This window comes from Aulonocara sp. 'chitande type north' Nkhata Bay, linkage group LG19 (assembly GCF_057382095.1).
Source record: "Aulonocara sp. 'chitande type north' Nkhata Bay isolate Kocher_YH1m ecotype deep benthic linkage group LG19, A_spYH_male_GT1.1, whole genome shotgun sequence".
NCBI classification, from domain to species: Eukaryota; Metazoa; Chordata; class Actinopteri; order Cichliformes; family Cichlidae; genus Aulonocara; species Aulonocara sp. 'chitande type north' Nkhata Bay.
Genome location: NC_141362.1, coordinates 23,165,534 through 23,184,565, shown reverse-complemented (window position 1 = coordinate 23,184,565; position 19,032 = coordinate 23,165,534). Strand labels below are relative to the sequence as shown.

The following is a 19,032-nucleotide window of genomic DNA, read 5'->3' as shown; positions in this document are numbered from 1 at the left end:
CGTGTGATTAGGTAGAGGATCAATAGGGGGTCCATGTCCCTCTTGGGGGGGGGGGGGGACACTCCCATAGGGCTTAAATCTGGGACTCTTCACCATTTGACCATAGAACTGAAGAAGCTTCTCAGATGAGAAGTGAAATGTCTTCAAACAACTTAAAGAAGTCCAGATGCTTTTTTTCTTTTCTTTCCAGGCTACTTAGACAATGTATTAGAAAGTTAATCTGCAACATCTCTATCCAGACTTAGTACCCCTGTAGCTGTAGTTGAGCCATTTCTGAGTTTGATGCCAAACAACTGATTTTTGTTTCTAATCAGAATCCCCCAAATCTCTTTAAAGCAGCATTTGAGTGAACAAGTAGATTTAGCATATCATGTAGCCTAACCAGTCTCTGGAGAAATATTTGTGGATTTTTAATTACTGTGTGCACCATAAATCTAATTGACAGTGTACTGGCATGGATGTGAAATCATAACGGCTCAGCCGGGATAATGAAATCAAAACTATCAGACTACCTTCTAAGGGCAAGTGGGAACCTTTTGTACAATTTAGCTGAAATGACGCTAAACATGGTTTTGTAATAAAGATTCTTTGCTTATGACAATTTATGAATAATTGCTAACAAAGGGGGGAAAAAAACCAAACAACTTCCTGTTTCATGCACTGGCTCACCAGCTTCATTCCTCTGGTAGAAAGGGCCGTGAGCTGCAGGTTCTGACTTGAACCCTGCGTCACTGTGTTGTACAGAGCTTTCGCTAAGAATGCAGCAGAGAATAGCTCAATGGAAATAACTAAAAAGAAGGCATTCTCTCTGTGGGAATCCACACAAAAGACTGCTTTGCATGCCTTTCTTCATGCTGATAAAATAATCACACACGGAAGGTGAATATGCTGGCAAGTATTTATGGAAAACTGTAAAACACCCTGAAGGCTAAAGGAAGTAAGTGATTACATTATGTACAATTTCACAATAGGTTACACACGTTGTTATAAATGGGGAAGGAAAAGGTCCATGAAGGTGTATTTACTTTGTATCAAAAGAGGAAGGTTATAGGATGAAGATGCCTCAGGAACATCTCCATTTGTCCTTGGCCGTCCCTTTCAAGTCTGAGAAAAAGTGACAGAAGGAACAATATCGCCATAACTTCAGTAAATTAGTGGTCATACATTCTTGAAAAAAAACCAACAATTGCACAATTTATTAGATATAGAAGATTTTTTTTTTTTAAAAAGTGTTAGTGCTACAAATCATCCTGTATGTATATTATGTCAGTGGAAGCACTCCATAATTACACTTGCATATCTTTTAAAGACAATAAAGAGATGTCTGTAGAAAAAAACAAACAACAAAACTAATGGGTGTCACAAAGAGGCAGTCGAGCTCGAGAGTAGGTAAAACATCAGTCTTATCAGACTGTAGCAAAGTGTATAACATTATTCAGCCTCCAAGGATCGGTTCTTCCATTCAAGGGCAGAACAAAATCTTTGGAATTGAAATCGGACCGATCTCTTCAACTGTCAGTCACTCTTAAGTTTGACTCACAGCATCAATTTCTCAGACAAATCTGAATCTTTCTGCAAGAAATAATTATGAAAATTTTAAAAAAATGAACATAATGAAAAAAAAAACTCACAAAACCCACTCATTATAAAACATAAAAAAACAACTCAATCACATCTTTGCAGCATATAAACACAAACTTATAGAGGCCCTGGAGTTTTCATAGCTGTGAAAGTGTTAGGGAGATCTAATAGCAGACTGTGCTCTGCTGCTTTCGTTGTTTTTTCTTCTGTGCACGTTCTTTGATAACGGAGCTGCTGTTATAGAGTGCGAGGGCCGGGCTGGTGAGAGTAGCTGTAGGGTGGTGCGCTCATACTGATCCGCTGTAGCTGTGATTTCTGTGTTCTGAATCTGAAGGCCTCGGTTTACATTCGAGTTGTTCAGTCTCTGGTGTTTGCGGCTCAGAAACTGGAGGGCGCTGCTTGAAGAAATCGGACACATATCGGACCTTTGGGAACAAACACAGTAACAATTATAGGCTATTACGTTGCTTAATAGAAGCGTTAGCATTGCTTACAGCTGACGCTACTGCTTTACACTGTAAATGAATAGTTCAGCAGTCGGTCTAAATTATACCTTTTAGATGTTGGGATTCAGCTTCATATTATACCACAGAGTAAAGTCACAAACACACAATTAACAGTTATAGCCTCAAAACGCCAATAGGTGTTCTTTGCAATAGCCAGGTGCTATTCCCAAGTACAGAGGCTCCTCCAAATGTAAGTCACATTTATGGCATGAACCATTGTCATTTGCAGCCCATCCCATATGGAAAAGAAATAGTAAAAACATATGATTTACTCATGAAAGTGGCCACTTTCTCATTACTTTCATATATTTTTTTAGTAAGTATACAAAACATACAAGTTTCATTATATAATTTTTCAAGGGATCTTATGTGTTTTCACTCTTGTATGCTTTTCATACAAGTTTCATACAAGACAGATAAAAACTTTATAAGATTTATATATATCTTTTCCATATGGGATTCTTACAGGGATGATCATGATGTTGTGCAAGCTAAGCTACTTGAACTTTTTCCAGGGTACATCTTTAATGGCTTTAAAAAAGTCATTAAAGATGGTTGCAGAAATTTAATTTTAGTTTGGATTTTTTTCCCCCTTGGTTCTACAATGTCTTAACAAGGTCAAGAGCTCTCGCCTCTCCCTGGCAATCACGATTAACTGCAAGTGGTTGTTCCTCTCTGCCATCATTAAAAGGCTCTGCTGCATTCAGCTGCATTCATTGGCCCAGGGGTAGACAACTCCAGGCCTCGAGTGTCCTGCAGGTTTTAGATGTGTCCTTGATCCAGCACAGCTGATTTAAATTGCTAAATTACCTCCTCAACATGTCTTAAAGTTCTCCAGAGGCCTGATAATGAACTAATCATTTGATTCAGGTGTGTTGATCCAGGGTGAGATCTAAAACCTGCAGGACACTGGCAATCGAGGCCTGGAGTTCGACACCCCTGGATTGGACTGATCAATACTCAGAACAGTGGGAAAGTCCAAGAAACTCAAGAAGTGGGTCCCACTACTTCTTTGCCAACCTGAAAGCTGGCAAAACTCACCAAAATCCCTCATTAGGTCTTTGTACTTGTCAATCTACACCATTTTACTTTAGGAAGAGGCTGCTCAGCCAGCCTTTGGATTCAGAAGTAATGATTCAAAAGTGGAAAAATATGTTTATCAACACTTTAAAAATAGAGGATTTCAGTTTTCACCTTATATAATCGTATAAATGTCCTCAGCTTTAATGATAAACATCAATAAACGTGACGCAGAAATGCACTCACTGTGAGCACAGCGATGAGAGCGCCCTGCAGCAGTCCCACCACGACGTCGCCCGGGTGGTGTTTGTAGTCAGAGACGCGCGTGTATCCCACATACAGAGAGAACGACACCAGGAAGAACTGGATGGTGGGTCGAACCAGTCTCGTCCATTTCCCCTGCATCCTGGCCTGGACATAGAGCTTTACACACAAAAGTACAGATTCGAATTCAGCTCGAAGGTTGCGCACATTAAAGAACCATTTTTTTTGTGGGAAAAAACAAAACAAGATTAAGGTTAAGATCGGAGCCATTTACCTATAGCAAATTTCCTGACTTCCCCCCTTAAAAAATATTTATACACTTTTTTTAAATCTAAAATTTGTCCCACTTTATCCATCCAGCCCCCCCAAATGCAGAATGCTGATTCCTGTGGAGTTTGAGCAGCTCATAATTCACTCCTGAAAACCCCTAACAGGGATCAAACCATTAAATCTGTCACCTTCCGGCCATTGTGCCACGTGTGGTATAGCAACAATGGTGTTTTTTTTGTCTGTGTCGACCACATTCTCCTGTTTGGCTTAGTCATGTGTGTTTTTTTGGTAAACAGCCATTTCAGAGCTGCAGAAAGTCTCACGCTATGAGGACACACTCACCGACAGGAAGATCATGCAGTACATCCCGAAGGACGAGTGTCCGGAGTAGAACGATAACCTAGGGAGCAAAATGGCAGCATTAGTAATGGTTTTCAGTGAATATGAATGGGAACCAGCATTAAAACTAGGCCTACTTATCAGTTTGTTTACCATTTAATCTAAGGTAAACAATCTTAACAGTTTGGGCAATCTGCAGCCTACATTTTTGAATATTTTTATTTCTGGGTATTACGTCCAAACTAAACAAATAAACAGTCATCCAGGAAATGGAAACATGCACGTTGCAGTCTATTTAAATTTAACCTGATAATACTGATAGTATCCACTTCCTCATGTATACATTAGTGTGGACACTCCAACACTCCAGCAGAAACCAAAGAGATATTCGAGTTTTATATTTATATTGATTATATTATATTTCACTGACGAGATGAAATTAAACCTGTTATTGCTAATCTAAATAGTTTTTCAGCTATAAAACTGATAAGGTCAAACTTGGTAAATCAGTCCATGGAGAGAGCAGATCTTAAAGATTTTAAACTAAGCTGTCAGTAAGTTGGGGTTTTAAGAGAGAGGCTGCCTCAAACCAGGATACATCTTGGGATCTTATTCATGAGTGATGGGAAAATGGATTGAGGACTGAAGCGGCCTCAGCAGTAATAAAGAAATAATAAGCTAAGCCGAAAGGCAAAGCTTTCGATTTACCAGTCCATCTGCTTCCCAGCCAGAATGAAATCCCGGTTATGACTCAAAGAGTAATACAAGCTGCCAAAATGAGTTTCCTCTGTACAGTGGCTGGGCTCAGCCTTAGAAATAGGTTGAGGAGCTCACACATCCAAAGGGATGAAAATTCATGGCATTTTTCAAATCATCCATTTACTCCTAGCTCTTTGCACTGCACATAACAAATCTGATAGGTGTCGTAAAGTGTCCACCTGGATTCAGTCACATTGCGGTGGCTGCCGTTGCACATGATCTCCAACATGTATCCATTACAGACCACTGGCTTGCAAACGTCTATGAAGTTTGGACGAGGACGGCCAATGGTGAACTTTGCCAAGTCAGTCAGCGACTGGCTGATAGCGGCTCCAAACAAGTAGGTGCCCACCACTTTGTAGAGAGCTGACAGGTATTGGTTGAATGGGGAATTGGAGCGCAGACGATTGGTGTGCACCAGGTAGGCCTCTCCTGTTGTGATCTGTGGAAGGAAGGGGCCAAGATTTATAATTTGGAAAATAAGATTCTTTGCAGATTGCCTGTAGAAAGACACAAGGTTAGTCTTATTTTTCAGTAACTAGGGGCTCAGCCAAATCAGACACATGGGCTTACAATGACTATGGAGCAGGTGATGGTGACTGCAGCCATCGTCCCATGAGAGATGGTGTCTCTCCTGTAGGGATAACGGATGCTCTGATCATCGCAGTAGATTCCTCTCTGGTAAGGCTTGAACATCAATGTGAGAATGGCTGAGGGTAGAGCCGCTGTAAAAGGGGGGGGAAGGGGAGAGAGAGAATACACCTTGAGCTTTGTTTTAAAATTGCAGTATGATTTCTACTGCTCAAAACAGTATTAACTCAAATAATGCAGTGGAGATAGCACTGTTACTTGTTCATTGTATTCACAGTGATTATCTGTAGTCACGTGTGCTGAACTTAAACCACATTTAAGTATTTCCAGTAGTAATGACGCATTTCCTGTTGGGTGCTGCGTGTGGAAAAAGGATAACTTTAAATGATTTCATTTTCCTGATATTGTATTGAGTTGAAGTGTGAAAACTGCTCCAGTGAAAATGTCCTTGCAATTGCAAGAAAGAATAGGAAGCATGAACAGCACACACTCATTTTTATACTGAAATAAATCCCCCATTGTCTGCTGTTGTTCTAAATCTGCACCAGAAATCCAGTCACTTTTCTTATGATTTCCTGGTGACTTAAGGTCACACAAATGGTTTTCACATTGGCCAGATAAAAGAAAATAGGTGACATCAAAAAGCCATATCAAAAATAAAAAAAAAATGGAAACTGTGGCTGGTTTGGGGTGATGCATGTTGCTGTAGAGGGGTTTTCATCGAGCTTTTGCAAACCCTTGCAGAGACTGGAAAATTACTACTGTAGTCTTAAAGTGTGACTACACAGTGAAGGTGCAACTCAGGAAACAGCTAAAAACACACTGGCGGACTCATCTTTTGGCTTTGCGCACAAGCCGCGGCGCTACGTGGTAAATGAATTTGTCATCGGTGGCAACGGCTTCACCTCTACAAGTCGCGTTTACTCTGTAGAGGAACTGACTGTCACCATGGCAACACACGCGACATCACAGCCAACACCTTTGACACCAGGGCAGCGTTCACAATGTGAGGGGCCTGGGAACTGACGACCGGAGCGGGACACACACTTGCATACCTCAAGACATTCGCACGTGCTCATGCACACCAGCGACAGATATAAATGGGTTATTTCAAGCCATGCATACATGTATAAAAGCTATAAAGAGCTGCGAAGGACAAAAAGAAAACTGGTTTCAGCAGTTTCTGTCTGTGCAAACAAGACGAAGAGTGGGGCATCTGCAGGAGGACATAAAGCTGTCTCCTAAATCAGAGCAGGACAATAGTCCACTTTAAAGGCCTAATGTCAGAAACTTTCTACCCCACAACACTTAAATCGTTTTCCTGTTTTCAAGAGCTTCCTGCTGAATATAATAACAGCAAGAGATGGATAAATGTTGTTTGTTTGCTCAAAAACTATTGTATATTTATGGGTGTGGAGCTGCTCGCCACTGACAGATTGCTTCCTTCCTCTACTGTATGGGCCTGACAATTCACATAAGATTACATTAAAAGCACAGATAAACTTTGATGGAAATTATCTAGACTCCCTTCTGCAGATGTTTGTTGTAGTCTTATTCTTGTTTGGGAGGATGTGTGTCACATCCCGACTACCCCTGTCATACAGTTCTTGAATGTGGCTCCGTTTGTGATGATTTTTGTGCATCTTTTATACACATTTCCCCAAAGCATGACAGATTTGGTACTTCCACAAACTTTAAGATCTTCATTATTTATAAGATTAACCCTGGGATGCACTGATATATGGGCTAATACCAGCCTTGTTGATGGACATTGGTCTGTCTGCAGATAAGAAGGTATTAAGTGTTGTGTGATTACTTCAATTATATGTTCGCCAAATGTTCAAGAATTGTGTGATGAAGAGCTGAAAAATTTAAAAAAAAAAACAGGTAAGATGCTGTTGTTCTACTAGTAAATGCATAGTTTGAACAATGTTTGTTCAAACTGGGCTGTGCCTCTTTCAGGGAAAACTATGGTACAACCTTATGGTGCATCACTACTATTATACCATAAAGCTGCTGGACCCTGTTACATGGCACCACAACGTCATATCTGTAGCTGTAACTATATACTAAGGTTGCACAAAATGAGGTACAATTCAGTTTGATGAAAACACAGACCACAGGGGGCATGTTCTGTTCAAGTAAATATGACTTAAAATATATAAATGAAAAGTACACCAAAGGAATTTAAAGAGCAAACACATACAAGTCAAAGTGCCTTTTAACCTGCTTATAAACATATGGGTGAAGATAATTCGAGCATTTAAGTTATGCTTTTTGTGACAAATCTCGAACTCCGCTGCAGTTTAGTAACACAAAAAACGATTGCAGGTCACTGAAGTGACTCTTTTTGTAGGCCATCTTTTAACAACGTAACACTGAATTGCTCATGTCACCATGTACGTTTTGTTCTTCTGTCTATCTCTTTAAACACCTATTGGTCTGCCACGCCTCCTACTTTGTCACCATATAAGGGACACTTTAAGTCTCCCTGACCTAAATAGCCTAACGCCGGATTTGTCATTTGTTACAAGTCTGAACAAGCGCCACTAATAATATTTGATGACAAGCAGTTTCCTCATTAAGGAGAAATTATTTTCATGAAAGTTCTCCCTTCGCTCATATTCATTGTTCCTGTAGGTCAAGCATGCTTTCAGCTCCACTTTGAAGTCAAACCAAGCCACTGTTTATTCTGCAGAGCATAAGGATAACATTTAGATAAGAGACTATTTGTTTGACACAAATCTCCAGTGGCTTACGCATTGCCAGGGTGGAGATGTGTTGAGCAATGATCTTAAAAAACATACATGATAACCACTGGTCAGCTTGCTTAACAGATTTGGTGAGGAAACCCAAGTCAGACTTGCTCCGAGTTGCTGGGGGTGAAACTATTATCTGGACTGGCTCTGTTATTACAGAAGGCCTGACATGTTTTTGTAGGCTTGTGCTGGCAGGGCGGCCTCCCATGTTAGCGTCTAGGTCAAATTGATCCCAAATCAAATTTTTCATGCACCAAAACTACTTGCAAAAGTAAGGCATACCTAAAAGGGATTGTTTAAATACATTTTTATATTTCTTATTCTTCATTCTGTAAAAGGACATTTCTCGCTTCAAGAGCTTAACAACCTTTTGTTTTCTTTCTAGTTATTAATTACATGGTTACTTGTATGGTTTAGCAACCCACATTCTTATCACAAAACTTTAAACCTCAATAAAATAAGCACCAACATTGAGTGTGGTTGTCATCATAGATGGCTTCTCTTGCATTTGAGGTAGGAAATGCTACTCGTAAAATGTGGTTAGAAAAACAATCTCACTAGAAAAATAATCCAAACAGATGTGCTTTTAATGTCTTATTTAAACCGTCTTGCATAACTTGTTGAACCTTCTATAGAAGCGAATGCCTTCAGTAGGCGTTTCCTCTGGCTCCCTATTTAACTAGCACGGTGAAAAAGATGAATTGTCGTCCAGTACGCCTAGAAAACTCTTTCAATTCATCAGTATGTTTTGCTTGAACATACCTCAAGACAGCACCATGACGTCAGGACTCCAGCCTCTTGATTTACTTGTTGCTTCACCCAACCTCTCCCAAGCTTCAGACTATAGATTACCTCCCTGAATTTTTCCTTTAAAATGCCATCAAAGAGCTTGGAAATTCAAGTCATTGATGTTTCCTCAATGACTGCAATGACCAGCTCTAAGGAAGCAAAGTATGCCCACAAACCATGATGCTGCCTCCACCATGCTTCACAGCTGCAAGCCTGAAATGCCTTGCAACACATTTTTTTGTGTGTTTATCGACTCTTCCGATGATCTATATTAATTTGCAAATTAGTTTTCACTTGCATCATGTTTGCTACATCCTGCATTTGTTTTGCAATTTATTTCTAAAAATAAATAAATAAATAAAAGCATTTCGCAATTTTTTGTTGTTTTTTTTTGTGGGGGAAAGGGGGTGGGGGGCAAACTCATGTAGAAGTCTCAAAAACCCATGTATCAAATATGATACTCTTGGATTTAAATGGTTAAAGGAATGACAATAATGTTTGTGGTGTCTTTAAATTAACGTAATTATTTTCAACAATTTTCTTAGAGTAGACATGTGAAAAAGGCTTCTGCTTATTAGTGTTTTGTGTTTACTCCTGGGTTCTTTTTCACCTCTTTGTGTGCAATTTTGAGATCTTTTCAGGACTCCAAGAGAGCCTCCCTTTCAAGGCAACGTCTCATTATAGACTGATTTACACTTGGGCCTTATACACCGCTTCTTCTAACGTCCAATAAAAAAATGACACCGGTCTTAAGCAGAGTTTCAGTAACTGGTTCCAATCTCATTTCTTTAATTTACCCCCCCCCCCCCCCCTTTCTTGGTACTTGGAAGAGAAATCATTAGTAAAGAGGTTTATACACTTTATGTACTTCCAGTAATCAACAGTATTACCTACTCTGTTCTTACATGCACAGCAAATCTTGAGATCCTGAGTCTTAATTTTATAGCTTAGCTGTATTTGAGGACAAAAATATCTGACTCAGTTCCAATATACATAAAAGGGAGTTATTCCTCCCTACAGTTGCAAAGTGCTTGCTCATAGGAGACTGTCTGACTATTAGGGTTCTCAAGCAAATACCTTACAAATTATATGGTGCTTTCAGATGTTAGTCAAACTTGTTCCCAGTGGGAGTTGGCCTCTGTCAAGATTGTTGTTTGTCACTCCTGTTCATAACTTATGAAGAGAATTTCATTGGCATAGTCAAGTGGAGAAGATGCTCCACTTTGGTGGCTCCTGGATCAACTCTCTGGTTTTTGTGCATGATGGTTGGCTCCTTCAGGCAGTGACCTCCAACGTGCACTGGGGCGGTCGTCGTCAATTCTAGCAGTTAATTTAATAGATGCAGGTTTTAGCTCCTTCTACTTACTTACTACTTTATATAATCAAACATCTCCCATTTCAAAAAAGTTAGCTTTTATGTACAGTTTTGTTGCACTTCGGCAACATATATTTAACAATAAAGTTGCGCTGTCCGAAACATTTTATGCTTTTTTGGTTTTTTCTTCAACTTTTCCCCTCCATTCATCTCCATGTTACCCATTTCCCTCCTTATTTTAATGTTTAAACTCAAGTAAACTCAAGGTTTTGTTTTTGTTTTCTTTTAATGTGAAAGTAAAACTAAACTGCAAACAAAGCATTTTACTCATAAAATGTACCCAGTTTTGAATGTAAGATCATAAAACGTTGCTATTTTTTGGATCTCTTCTCCCTCCTTTTTTATTTTAAACTAAAGGAAACCATCTGAGTATAGCAGTAAAATGTTATTTGGTCAACTGAAAGTTTGTATCATCCTACTCCGAAATTTTACATGTAGCTGTCGAGTTTTATGTTGTCCATAAACCTTTACAGCTGCAAACACTGTAATAACTGTTCAAATCTCTTTGCTAAAAGAGGTACACACACACACACACACACACACACACACACACACACACACACACACACACACACACACACACTCCCAAGTTTCTGATAACTTTTGCCTTTAGTTTAAAAAAAAAAAAAAAAAAAAAAAAAAAAAAAAAACAACACAGGAGATTCAAAAAAAGGAAGGAGAGACAGTATTGTTTTAGGCTTTCATAATCCCTTCTGGCGAGCATGCACCCCGATTCCACTTTGAGAAAATAAACATAATGGAATTTGGGATCAGACACAAGTACAACTTCCCCTTGACCTCTGACCCAGCAGGAAGGGGAAAATGTTCCTGTTATTCAGCATTCAAGATAAGTGATGGAAGTCCATACTGTGGCTCATCTTGAGAACTGAACTACTGAGACATTTGCTGGGAACAGAACCACAAACGGCTAACAACTAACAGCAACGTATGTGAACATGTATCTGCACATCTCAGCAGATGACTGAGATCTGTGAGCCTGCTGAGTAACTTCATGGTTTGTCAGCTAACAGGGGTTGTGTGGAGGTGATCTTAAAAGCAATATTTAACTTGTTAACTTTTGTTTATATTGGCAAGTTTTTCAAATTCTCATTGCTGTTACTTTTCTCTACGATACATTCCCAAGAAGTCAGCACAGCAAGAGAACAGTGTGAAATCAGCAGTCCAATGCTGTAACATTTTCATGTTTTTATCCAGTCTGTCTGCAATAGTCAGCATTATTCAGTTTTTTTTTTTCCTTCATAAACCCGGAAAACTGGAATTGCAGAGAAAGTGGATCACTTCCTGTGAGGCTGGGGATTTTCCTGGGAAAGTCCTAGACAACACTGGCTGATAAAAGCTTTATTTTGTAAAAGAAGAAGAAAATAGCAAACTGTCTGTTTTGAGTTTTAGAGCTGATAAAATTTTGCTTTTGTTAGCTTTAGACGGGGTCAGGCTAGACAGTTTCCCCTCATTTCCAGTCTTTGTGCTAAATTAAATCGACTCCAGACTTACTGTCTGCCATGTGACGGATGTATGATACATATTGGCCAAATTCTGATATTGGTCAATATGGCTGATTGATTAATGTTTAATTTGCAACAATGTCAGTGGACATCATTTATCAGTTTTTGGCTGGCTGAATGTTTGAAAAAAGTTTTTCCTGTGCTCAGTCACATTTAGATATTTCAGATATTCTTCAAAGACACAAAAAATATGTACTAGAAGCCAACTGATTTATCAGCAGACCAATATTATCGTCTGCTTTAAGCCATTTTTAACAGCCAATAAATGAAAATGTATTGTAAACATGCAGAAGAGGCATATGAAACACCCTTCAACATTGCTTAGTTTGTCCACCAGAGGGTGCTCTGCAGCTCCCTGCCGGCCAAAGACCAACAGCAACAGGGTACACAAGTAAATAAATAACCAGGCATAACAATTGCCATGTTATATCTGTTTGCACCTGAAAGACAAAAAAAAGAAAAAAAAAGAAATATATTATCTATCTATCTATCTATCTATCTATCTATCAGTGGCTATATCAGAATATTATATTTTTAAAATAACCAAATATTGGTGTCTTAAAAAAAAAAAAATCAGTCAGGCTCTTGTGTGTGTACCAAATACCAATATTTGAACATATCGATATCAGCCCACAATTTCACAATCGGTGCATTTCTACAAAAGCGGGATTAATCTTCTGATGGAATTCCCAGGAACAGCACATACTGAAAGCCTGTAATATATCACTTCATAGGGTTATTTCAAGTGCAATAATGTTGGATCATGTTTTAGTGGCTTTTTTAGCGTTTTGTTTTTAAAAAAAAAAAAAAAAAAAAAAAATCACCTCTTTTCTTGCTTAAACTTGTCTGTAAAAAGAAGAGTACAGAGCATGAATTAGGCCATTAGATTTTGTTGCCCATAGGTCAAACCTTCATAAGAATCTGGTAATTTTGTCCATTGGTTGTTCTTACCATGCGTTTGATTTACATTACACTTTTTAGTTTAGTTTGCATCATATCCAAGCCAATAGTTTATTGGTTCACATTCGTAAACCTCTCATCTTACAGATCTGTGGCTTTGACCTTTTAATAGAATGCTTACACACACACACACACACACACACACACACACACACACACCTTCCTTTATGAAACGACCACGGAGGACAATGTAACTACGCACACACAGCCTGTACTATGTATGCCAACACAACAATCATATCTCGCTTCCATTTTCACACAGGAATGTCAGAGAGCAGAGGTCAGCACTTCCCACTTGACTCTGACATGCATTTGGCAGAAGCAGATACAGTGTGTGTGTGTGTGTGTGTGTGTGTGTGTGTGTGTGTGTGTGTGTGTGTGTGTGTGTGTGTTGTACACAACATGGTCATATCTTTGTGGGGACCAAAAATTGGAAGTTTACTATATTTGTGGGGACAAAATCCACGTCCCCGTGAGTTTGAAGGCACGTTGAGACTCAAAATGTGGTTTTAGTGTCAGGGTTAGGCATTCATTTTTGATGGTTAGGGTAAGCGGCTAGGGAAAGCATTATGTCAATTAGATGTCCCCACAAGGATATGAAAACAACTGTGTGTGTGTCCCATACATGTCAACAAATTGTCAAAAATGGCATATAAATAACAGCTCTCGAGCCAAACAGCTGTTGTCAGTCACTGGCTGTCATTTCCGCAATACTGCAGCTCTTCTATGCTTCGGACCCTAGAAACAAAAAGCATGTATAGTTTCTGTTCCTTATAGCTCACGCTTATTAAACACAGAATGTAAGTCTGTGTTAAAGGTATCACATGAGCATTTTCAGTTTCATCTGATACATTTAGGTATGAAACCATAAGTCATCGATATAAAAACTAAAAAAATCTGCCCTGCCTTTGCGTTGCTTGAAGTCTTATGTGGTAGGGAACTGAATAAGTTTGGGTTTCCAATGGTTTTTGAAAGAAAAGAAAAATACACCCTCTGTCAAATGTAAAGTTTTACATACTTGGACATTACGAAAAGAATAATTTAAAAATTGGGTAAAAAAAAAACAAAACAAACAAACACGAGACAACAGTATATGACTTATATTAGGTGATTACATATTGAACAAAAGCTGAGCTAAAATGCAGAAGCAAAGTTTGAAAAGTGAAGTACACCCCACGTAACTTGTAAAACCACCTTTAGTCATAGTAATGTGAAGTAATCATTTTCTGTATGAATTTTGGTACACTTTTTATTACCACGCTGTTTCTGTTCTTTGAGGTTTTCGAGCAGTCTGTGCATCACTATTTTAAGGTTCCCCACAGTATTTCAGTCTTGTTAAGGTCTGGTCTTTGAAAAAGGAAAAGACTCAAGGTGTTGCAATGGCTCAGTCACTCTGTTGTAGCTTTGCTGCTGTGCCTGGGTCCTGTTGAATGATCCAGTTTGGGCAAGCCTTTAGTTATCAGATAGATGGCCTCACTCTAGAGTTTCTATAGTGATAGATGGCTCTAGAGTACTTTGCTATGCAGAGGGGTTTATGGTGGACCCAATGACTGAAGGTGCCCAGGTCCTTTTGCTGCAAAACAAACCCAAATAATCACATTTCCATCACCACGTTTGACAGTTTGCATGCTGTCCAGTGTTCTTGGACAAGACTTTGGTTTGCAAAGTTCAGATGCAACTCTGCAAGCGTGACCATGTTGTTTTTTTTGTTTTGCTTCTTTCAAGCATAGAAAAGGTTTCCTTCTGGCAACTCTTCAAAATAAACAATACTCGTTCAGTCTTGTTCTAATTGTACTGTCCTGGATTTTATCATTTGCCTTGCTAACTGTAGTCTGTAGAGTCTGAGATGGGATTTTTGCCCTCTCTGATCATAGCATGGTCTGGCATTGGGGTGACTTTGCAGGGATGCTGACTCCTGGGAATACTGGGAACCATCTGCAGTGTTTTCCACTTGTGGATTTTCTTTTCACACTATAGCATAATGGGCTTTAAATTCCACTGCCAATTCATGGGCAGCAATAACTACTTTTTTAAATGAACTGCTTTCATCAGCTTCTTGATGCTAAAAGAACCTCTCAGCTGCTGAATGATATGGAGGATATCAGTATGACTCAGCAGATGGGTGGGGGCATTGTTGTTGTTGTAGTAGTAAGAGTCCACCCCCAGCAGGACAGAAGTGTTTGATGATGGGGTAAAGGTGATCACTCTGAACAACTTTGTATTGATTTGAAATGACTTTTCCCTCTAAAAAGGGACAACTAGATGGACCCAGATCATGCTAGCAAAATTCCTCCTCAGCATAACAAAGCAGATCCCCTCACTGTAGGGGGTCAAAAGCTTAGGTTTTCCCCCTTTATTTGCAAATTGACTGGATGTGTATTGATGCATTCAAGCTTCTGAAACAGATTCAGTCTGAAATCAGCGAATGAGTTTTGATATTCTTTTGGTTTTAGAGAGGGGGGAAAAGTGATTAGAACCACCGAAGCAGCGTGTAGATAGCTAAAAGCTGCATGGTCAGCAACAGCTGGGATAGCTCTTGCTGTCTTGCTGACGGGCAGCTGGAAAGGCTACAACTCAAGATCCTCTTCATGTACAAACAGTGTTTTAAGTGAGACAACATTACAACAGTTTCACTGATAAAAGCAATGAGTTCAGGCATTTCCTTCAGATGGATTAGTTTAACTTTGTAGTAAACAGCCAAAACAAAATGTCAGCGAATGGAGGAATGTGGATCCGTTAAGATATGTATGTACAGAAGGTTTAATAGAGTGCACGTTCAGTTTTTTCCCCATTGTATTCTGTCAAATACTGTTAAAATGGTGGATGTTCAGTATTCAGTTCAGCATTTTACGCCCCTATCAGTTAATTTGGACATGTACGCTATTACACATATGCACACACTTCAAAACCCTCTATAGTCAAGCTAATTAAGAGGATGAAACCTTATTACAGTAGTTTACACTTGCAGTCACTCGCAGACCAATGGCAGATTACGTAATTTTAAAAACATTTCTGTTCCAGTCAGTACAGGGAGGATGAACTTTTTGGTGAAAATGCACAAGACAATATCTGACACACACCAATACCTCAACCTAGCTTTAAAGCACAGTGGAGGCAGCATCATGTTTTAAGGCTGTTTTGAATATTGCATAAACACCATTTACAGGTTTCTGTCAATGCAGCAACAAAATGGTTAAAAAGAAATACATGAATGAATGGGGAACACCAAGTCTGAATGCTGACCTTTACTAAAATGTTGAGGCTTGATTTGAAGGAAGACGTTTTCTCAATAAATCATAGGAATGTTGAACACTGTTTATTTTTTCAGGAGAGTAGTGGGAAGAGAAAAAAAAAAAATCTTCCTCTTCACTGTGAGAGCCTCACAAGCACCTATGAGGAAATATCTAATTGAGGTTGTTTCTAATAAATTCGTATTTAAAGGTTTACTTATATTCTGCAGGCTGGACTGTGGTGGGGGATTATTCATTTTGTGTTCAATAAATAAATGAGAAGTACAGTCTTTGTGTGTTATTAGTTTAGTCACCACATTTTATATGCATTTAGTCCTGAACCGACTGCAGATTTATAACCATGTTTTCATGTGAATTCATAATCACTTTCACAGTCCTGACTAATCATCCTTATACCATGATTAGTCAGCAGGAGAAAAGGGAAAATGATAAAAACCTTGGTCAGCATTAATCATAATAATTATGACCTGAGAAAGGCTTCATCTGGGATTTCACAACAGAATGATTCAATGTTTTAAAAGTTCATTCTACATGTTTATAAGATCTTCAGCCAAAGAGAAAAAGACTATGGCGAAATATTGAAATAAGATCCACCAGCTCACCCCACCAGGTTTTTTTTTTTTTTTTTTACAAGGAACTTCTTTAAGGCACGCGCACGAACACGCACACACAGGATGCAGAATGGTTATTATCATTGTTATCATTCCTCCCTTTCAGCCACCAGATGGGTCCACAATTGGATGTATACATTGAAAAAGCACACGCACACACACTTGCTCCCTCATATTTCACTCCAGAAAAATCTACCATGAGAATTCAACATCAGTGTCCAGATTTCTTCTTCCACCATGTGGTACAAACTGTCAGGGTGACAAAAATGTGAGAGGTGTGACACCAACAGCTGGAAGATACCAGCTTCATTAATGGATTTGTGCCCTTGTGGTAGATCACAGCAAGTCGCAACAAGCCATTTTGGTTCTAGTCTTTCAAGACTGACATATTCAGTCTCTGGAGCCCACCCTCTTCACATACACACACGAAGACGCAAAAATAAACACACCTTTCAGCAGTTCCCATGACAGGATTTTAACTGTCAGAGAGAGATATTCAGTGACACTGATCTTCGCTTTTCCTCTCAACCTTAAGTTTTTGGGTTTGTTTTTTTTTTTTTTTTTTTTAAAAAGGAGGAACAACCCTGCACTTCTTGGCAGTATGAATGCAATCAAGGGGAGGTAGAGATGCACGCACGCATACACTGACGTGCACAAAGTGTCGCCAACTGGCTGACAGTGATATGAGATAGCGCGTGTCCTATTTTAACCCCGATCATTTCAGTGAAGAAATCGGTGCAGTGACACCCAGAGATAAACAGAAGTCCAGGCAGCTTTCACACTCAGTCCTGGGAAAGATTATTGGCTTGTTCGAACAAGGTAGAGACCGATACCGACTCGCACAGTTTAACAGTATTGCATACTTTAAAACCACTGCCAGTCATGGTCCTGATGTTTTTCCCGAATCCGTGAGTAAAATCTTAAAGGGGCGTTAAAAGTTTCTGTAATCTTGCAGCGACCCATGAAGCAACATGTTGGTAATCTACCAGAGATATATAAATCAGACCTGTGCGTACGGTTGTGCAATCCCCTGTGCGTCACTTTGAAGGCCATTCAACTTTTAATGTGGACTTACAATGCTGTTGTTCCGTCCATACAAAAATCACCAGTGAACATTAAACCACAGCCAATAACCTACGTCCAGAAACTAATCACGTTTTCAGCCATATTGTCAGGAGGAGGAGGGCAGAACGGGGGTTTTCACTTACCAGCAAAGACGCACAGAATATCCACCGCAACCAGAATCAGTTTCTTCCCATGTTCTGCCATGCTTCTTCAGACGGCTCGCCACTTTTATAAATAATAAATAAAAACCGCGTTTGGGGAAAAAAACAAAAAGCAGGCAGGAAGGTTGTAAACTGAACACCTGGAGAAACTGTGGACAAAGTACTAACAGGAAAGAATAACCTGCTCGCTCTTCCGCCTCCAGTGATCCTTACCTGCCCGCCTCCCTTTATGCCTGTCTATCTGTCCGTCTGTCTTTCTATACACTTCGCTGTTGGCAGGTAAGTCGCAAAGGAAGCACGTTTTGGTTTAGCCTGCCTTTTTTACGCACGGGGGGCGCGTCTGTCTTTACAGAAAAAAAGAGAAAGCTAACAGATAATTGATCGTCCCAAAACGCTTGATGTTGGAAAAAAAGGGAAATTCCCCGACTTTCTCTCTGCTTAGTTTGCAGGGTAATTAAAAGTTCGGCAATGTTCTCTCCAGTGCTGAGACTTTTTTTGGGATAAAATCATGACACCCTTTTATTTTTCCAAACTAATAATGAGTGCAGCGATTTCACCCAACTTTGGCCTGGTTTCGCACTAACAGAGAGTCACTTAGGTAAAGTATAGCACATTTGCCGAGGATTTGCGACCTGCTGACGCACAGTTGTAAGGGAATCAACGCATTTCTTTTAAATTTTTTTTATTTTGCGCTTAAAATGAGTGGCAAACACTAGGTGCTGTAAACTAAGTTGGATAACGATGAACGGTTGGCCCAAACATGGCCTACATGTGCAGTTTTCTATTGGTTAAATTACATTTATACTAAACTCAAGGTGGGTCTGGCTACCGGAACACAGACACCACCCTGTATGATACAGATGTTGGTTGTTTTGGGACATTTGGTGTCCACATTTAATCACAATCAGAACTTAGACTTTAAACTATAACAGCTCAAGTCTCCACACACCTGAGCCTTAAGACACAGATGAGGTGTGTCTGCTGTCTCGTCAACAATCAGCTTCAAAAATAGGATACAGTGCTGTTATTTAAATAGTTACAAGTGTACAATTCTGACCACGTGCTTGATTTGCAGGCTGCTTGCAGAGTGATTTATATTATCAAAATGTATACAATTAAATATTAATTTCATTAATGTGAACAAGCTTCCATCTCACAATTCGGCCCTAATAATCCAACACCCTTCAAGCACGCTGTTGTTCAACCTC

The 19,032-nt window shown here is 39.4% G+C and overlaps 1 protein-coding gene across 1 annotated transcript; it reads right to left on the bottom strand.

Moving 5' to 3' along the window:
* Window positions 1-884: 884 nt before the first annotated feature.
* On the bottom strand, window positions 885-18,127 carry plpp2a (phospholipid phosphatase 2a). The gene is made up of 6 exons (XM_086275039.1): window positions 17,807-18,127; window positions 5,313-5,464; window positions 4,919-5,181; window positions 3,984-4,041; window positions 3,354-3,530; window positions 885-2,006 (listed from the first exon to the last, which is right to left on the bottom strand). Exons 1-6 carry the CDS (start codon window positions 17,865-17,867, stop codon window positions 1,869-1,871), a joined length of 849 nt encoding a protein of 282 aa, XP_086131165.1. The 5' UTR covers window positions 17,868-18,127; the 3' UTR covers window positions 885-1,868.
* Window positions 18,128-19,032: the final 905 nt, after the last annotated feature.